Consider the following 6,260-nt stretch of genomic DNA (forward strand, 5'->3'; position numbering starts at 1 on the left):
GCTCTTCTGAAGGTCCTGAGTTCAAATCCCAGCAACCACATGATGTCTCACAACCATCCGTAATGAGATCTGATGCCTTCTTCTGGTGTGTCTGAAGACAGCTACAGTGTACTTACATGTAACAATAAATAAATCTTAAAAAAAAAAAAAGAGTTCCTTAAATATCGATGCCTTGCAGAACCAAGTCTTTGTGGAGCTCTTGTGAGAAAGGGACAAATGAAAAGCCTAGAGAAGCTCACTGTGGGGCCGCCGAGGTCATTCACTAGGAGCACTGACTCCTCTTCCAAAGGTTCAATTTCTAGCACCTACACCAAGGCACAACTGCCTGTAATTCCAGTTTCAGGGAATCTGACATCTTCCTCTGGCTTCTGCAGGCACCAGGCCACATGTGATGCACAGACTAAACACTCACACAGGTAAAATAACTTAGAAAACAACAACAACAAATCCACTATGGCATTGAAGAGGGAGTAGGAAAGGCCCATGAGGTAGTAGCACTGTGTGAGCCCCGTTCCAGGAGCATCAGGTACCCTAGGTGGGTGTGGTCAGGACATGCACCCAGCGGGGCCATTCTGCTGACCTCTGCGTGGCTTTAACTATTGCTGCTTTTGTATCACTTACATCCTAGTATGATTTTAGATCTTGTATTTCTCAGTTATTAAAATCTGTCAGTGATCAATAAGAACAGGGCATAATTATGTATATGTATGAAAATGCCCCTATTAAACCCATCACTTTGTATGCCAACTTTAAAAATTAATTTAAAGAATATATTTGTCAAGCTGGATACAATAACTCACACCTATAATTCAAGCGCTTGTGAGGCAGAGGCAGGAGGGTCTCTGAGTTTGAGGTCAGACTGGTCTACAGAATGAGTTCCAGGCTAGCCAGAGCTATGTAATGGGACTCTGTCTCGAAAATAAGCAGAGAAGCAAACAAATGACTTCTCATTGCTTTCTTGGCTGCCTATCATTCCTGTGTACTGATCTCAGATTGTTGGATATGCGGTTGATACCATTCCAGTATTCATGAACATCTTAAGCCTCTTTTTTGTTTTGTTTTTTTTTTTGTAAAATGTTTTCCTTATTCTTATTTTATATGCGTGGGTATTTTGCCTGCATGTATGTCTGTGTACCACTTGCTTTCAGGACTCACTGAAGTCAGAAGAGAGTATTGGATTCCTGGAACTAGAGTTAGAGACAGTTGTGAGCTCCAGTGTGGTTGCTGGGAATTGAACCTGAGACCTCTGGAAGAACAACCAGTGCATTCAACTGCTGAGCTGTCTCTCCAGCCCATACTTAAGCCTCTTGATTCTTATTGTGTCTCACTTCTCAGAAAACATCAGTTTGTACACTTCACCCCAAATCTCTGGTGGTGAAAGTACAGGGCCAAACTCCAGTTTGTCTCCCTTTTATTAGTTTACCAAAAAAGACTTTTCCCAGAAGGCCCAGCTGATCGTAAGGGTCCGAGGGTTGGACAATGACTTTGATTCCTTGTTTTCAGTTTTCAAAATGTCGCATACACTGCCTTTCCCTTCCAGGGAGAGACCAACAGGATCATTGCCTCCCACACGATGAACAAGAACTCATCCAGGTCACACTGCATTTTCACCATCTACATGGAGGTTGGTGCCCATTCTTTGTTCTCCAGCGAAGGACCTGGAACTCCTGTGCGTGCCACCCAGACAGAAGCTCCTCCCAGAGCATTCTAAATTGTTTGGATGTTTTTGTAGGCCCATTCTCGGACCTTATCAGATGAAAAGTATATCACTTCCAAAATCAACCTGGTAGATCTGGCAGGCTCAGAGAGGCTCAGCAAGACTGGGGTAAGTGCGGGGAGCAGCTGCTAGTCAACAAGTCACACACCCTGTAGCTTGGAGCCTGTGTGTATGCATAGTTCACATTGGATGCTTGTGGACAACCAGGCGGAGTGGAGCATTTTTTCTAACCGTTACTGAGATGATTGCCCTTAACATCATGCCTATGTTAGAAGTAAGCCTGGGGTTCAGGACCTTACCGGTATCTCACAAAGGGAGGGTAAAGCAGCAGGCAGGCTTTTACTTTTGTGAAAGGGTACATTGCTTCAGTCAAGTGACAGGCACACCTAACCAAAAACATGATGGGTTTTTATCCTAATGCAAGAGTGCTGTGTCTTTTCTCCTTTGGCTGGAGTCTGACCTCAGTCTTTGGTGACAGGTTAATTTTGAAACTTGGTGTGAAGAAATGGGGGAAAGGGCCAGCCTCCATAGATCATTAAGTTCTGAAACTGCAGTGGGTCTTTGCTAAGCAAACAGCTTTACAGAGTAGGGAGATGGCAATCACATCACAAAGGTTTCCTTCCTGTGAGCACTCTTTTGATAGGAAAGAGCTGGGTTCCTTGTAATTACCCCTCCCTCACCTGGGTTCAGTAAGTGCTCAGTGAATGCTCCGCTGATGTGGCATTTCTCTGTGTATGGACATGAAAGAATTCACATGCATATTTAATTTTGAATATATATTTGCAAAGGGTTTTTATTAGATATTTTCTTCATTTACATTTCAAATGCTATCCCCAAAGCCCCACAAAGGTTTTTATTAAAACACAAAATTTTGCAAGAGTATTTAGATGAGTATTTGCTTATGTGTGTACTGCTATATTTATGTGAATATTCATAGGCTTACCTGCTGAGGTATTTCATGTGCATTTGTACATGTGGATGTGAGTATCATATGACTATTCATGTGTGTATTCTTATTCACGTTAACCTTCATATGAATGTTCCTGTGAGTTTTACTATTACCATTATCAGTAGCCCAAGATAGAAAACATTCCCACCTTTGAGGAAAAGGTCCTGGTTCTGGGGAGGAGGCTCCAGCCTGGCTGCAGACTTTCACATCACTGCAAACCAGGAAGGGTGGGCAACCTTAATATGGTAGCCTCCTTATTCTGTCCAGCGTGACCCAGACATTTTGTTTGCAGTCTGAAGGTAGAGTCCTAAAGGAAGCCACCTACATCAACAAGTCGCTGTCATTCCTGGAGCAGGCCATCATTGCCCTTGGGGACCAGAGTCGGGACCACATCCCTTTCCGGCAGAGCAAGCTCACCCATGCCCTGAAAGACTCCTTAGGTGAGGGTGTGGTCCTCAAAGGAGGGGCTGTTTCCTGGGGAGGACTAGGCCCGGCTCATCTGCCATTTGGGATCACTCTGACCGAGGGAATGATCTTACTGCAGCTCTTCAGAAGCAATGCCAGTTAGACGCACAGGACAAGCCTTCGTGCACCCTTACTGTTAGAATATTTATTCAAGCTTTTGTCTCTGCTGGCAACATTTTCACTTCCCACCTTGTCCCTAAACTGCTTGGCAGGGACTTTTGTGGCCTTGGAGACTCAGGGAAGGGGCCTCTCCTATCATTTCCCCGTGTCCTTTACACCTTCCTGGACAAAACAATAGGAGCTACCTTGTCATCCCCACCTGTGTCAGGCTTTGTCAGGCCTAATGACACAGTCACTGGTTTCTGGTCATTAGCCCTGTGACACCATGAGCAAAGTCTGAGCTTACACCTTCCCTCCTGAGCTCAATCCATTCTTCTGAATTGTCTCTACTGTTCTGTCCCAGTTCCTCCTGTGTACAACTTATGGTCTCTCTGTTCCTACCTCTGTCTCTTGCCTCACAGCCTCATGCAGACTAGGGCTGTCTCCTTTGTCTCTAAGTCAGCATGGGCTGTTAAAACAAAGCACCAGAGGCAGGAAGCTTAGATGACAAACGCATTCTTTGCAGTTATGTGGACAGTGAAGGCTAGGATCGAGGTGCCAATAGATTTGGTTCCGTCCTTACAGATGGTCACTTCTTGGCCATATCCTCACCTGGAGAGAAAGAAATGGCTCTGCCTTTTCTTACAAAGACAGCAACTCCATCACAGGGGCTGCCCACACATACCTTATCTAAAAGTAATTACTACCAACGGCTCCATTCCAAACACATCAGACTAGGTGTTTGGGATTTTGGAGGTTATAAATTTTGTGGGGATACAAGCATTGAGTCCATAACAGAACCCTGTCAATCCTAAAGGAATCCCTTGTGTCTCTTTCTGCAGGGGGAAACTGCAATATGGTCCTCGTGACAAACATCTATGGAGAAGCTACCCAGTTAGATGAAACGGTATGTAGAGACAGCCAGTGCAACCAGGCTGGAGTTTCTCCCCATGGGTGTGGAGGGTGAGGGTGGGGCGTGGATAAGGTTAAATCCAGACTGGCTCACATGGGGCACTATCCATGGCATCGTTAGGGACCCCAAGGACAAATCTGAGTCACAACTGCTGAGGGTGACAGAGACTAGGATGTAAACACCACACAATAAACCATATTAAGAAAGAAGCCATGTGTAGGACAGACTTAACCTTGGGGGCTTATTATACAAGAAGTGCACAGTGACAGCAGTCTTATGGGGACAGAGAACATGTTTTCAGGGGTGCAGCTTGTGTGAGTTGAATAGTTCAGTAGAAATACAACAGAGTCTTCCCTACAGAAAGAGAAGCCCTGGTCCTAAGTCATGTCAGAGTCCTGGGTGGGTGAAACCTTTAGAAGTGGCCTGGGAGGAGAAAGGACTCCCCCTACCCCCGAAATTTGGGTGGGTACTGAGCTGGGTGGCATTAGAATATTGGCAGCAGGATGCACAGTAGTGCTACAAGTAGAGGTGATAACAGAACTGAGTATGTGACTCATACCAGCAACATCTTGCTCCTCTACCGGAGGGCTTAAGAAGGAAAGAAAAGAAAATTGAAGGGCCTTGATGTGTCTGGAAAGGCTGAGCCCTTGGCTGTTCTGCACATGGATGGAGCCATGGTAGAGTTTTAAGAGGGGAGAGCTGTGGACACGAATGGGACTCAGGGAGATAATGAAGTGGCAGGACACAGGTGTCCTGAAAATGTCAGATAGGAATAGGTGTCTGACACAGTAACAGGTGAATCCATTCCAGGTTGGGTTTCCCCCTCTAAAGTACCCTTGTCATAAGACAGTTAGGAAAACTGTCCCTAGCTACTTTACTGTTGTGAATGCTGTCTGGAGAATTCACTTAGGTAAAATGGGTTATTTCCAGGGATGCTGTGAGGCAAGCCGTGACTGTAGGGCCTCTAGCCTGTATGCATTAGGGACTGTCCCAGCACAGGGAGAGTGTTCTTGCCACATATTCAGTGCCCTGGGACTTGGGAGGCCAAACCAAAGAGCTCCGGCTGACGTGAGACTGCACCTCTAGGGAAAGGGTTTAGGAACATCCTGGTCTCATCTCCTAACAAAGCACAGTTGAGCCCCAAGAGGAATTCTAACTACTTTCTCCTCTAGGCTGCCGTATTAAGACAGCTACTACTGAGAACTCTATTCGTGCTTGTGGAGGTCATCATCCACACTGGGACATCTTAGTCAATGGACCCATTTGGGGGTCACTCCATGTCTTTCTGTGATAGGAAGACATGATGACAGATATAGGTGTTGAGGTACTTGGGTGGCTTTGTAGTAAGCATTCTTATTGTAGTATTGCTTTAAGAATGAGCTTTAGGCCGGGCGCTGGTGGCCCACACCTTTAATCCCAGGACTTGGGAGGCAGAGGCAGGCAGATTTCTGAGTTTGAGGCCAGCCTGGTCTATAGAGCGAGTTCCAGGACAGCCAGGGCTACACAGAGAAACCCTGTCTCGAAAAACCAAACCAAACCAAACCAAACAAAACAAAACAAAAAGAATGAGCCTTGGAAGCCGGGCGTGGTAGCACACACCTTCAATCCCAGCACTCAGGAGGCAGAGGCAGGAGGATCTCTGTGAGTTTGAAGCCAGCCTGGTCTATAGAGTGAGCTACAAGCTGGCCAAGGCTACTTTGAGACCGTATCTCGCAACAAAACAGATGAGCCTTGGGGTCAATCAGTGGCTCTTCCTCTTGACACATAATTCATATTTAACTAAAAAGCACACAAAGGGAAGGCAAAGAGTATTTTTAATAAAATGGAAGGCAGTTCTTGCTACTAACCAGGCCCAGATTACTTTAATATTCTAGAGATTCAGTGAACATCACTGTTTCCTCCTGAATTATTCAGTCCTGCAAGCCAGTGATTGTATATTCTGCAGTGTCTTGCTTTCTGAGTACCTCTCTGTCTCTTAATCCTTGTGCTTAAAAATCTATTTAAAAATACCTTTAAGCTGGGCATGGTGGCACATGCCTTTAATCCCAGCACTTGGGAGGCAGAGGCAGGCGGATTTCTGAGTTCGAGGCCAGCCTGGTCTACAAAGTGAGTTCCAG

The 6,260-nt window shown here is 45.7% G+C and overlaps 1 protein-coding gene across 5 annotated transcripts in view; it reads left to right on the top strand.

Annotated features, from left to right (window-relative positions):
• The window catches only part of Kif9 (kinesin family member 9), a 51,216-nt gene that overhangs the window by 19,265 nt on the left and 25,691 nt on the right, over positions 1-6,260 (top strand). For all 5 annotated transcript variants that reach the window (XM_021207039.2, XM_029543294.1, XM_029543292.1 and 2 more), the window contains exons 6-9: positions 1,541-1,624; positions 1,733-1,825; positions 2,959-3,106; positions 4,073-4,137. In XM_021207039.2, coding sequence (XP_021062698.1) covers positions 1,541-1,624; positions 1,733-1,825; positions 2,959-3,106; positions 4,073-4,137 — 390 coding nt within the window. The remainder of the gene's footprint in view (positions 1-1,540; positions 1,625-1,732; positions 1,826-2,958; positions 3,107-4,072; positions 4,138-6,260) is intronic.

The sequence above is a fragment of the Mus pahari genome, chromosome 10, assembly GCF_900095145.1.
Source record: "Mus pahari chromosome 10, PAHARI_EIJ_v1.1, whole genome shotgun sequence".
Lineage (NCBI taxonomy): Eukaryota > Metazoa > Chordata > Mammalia > Rodentia > Muridae > Mus > Mus pahari.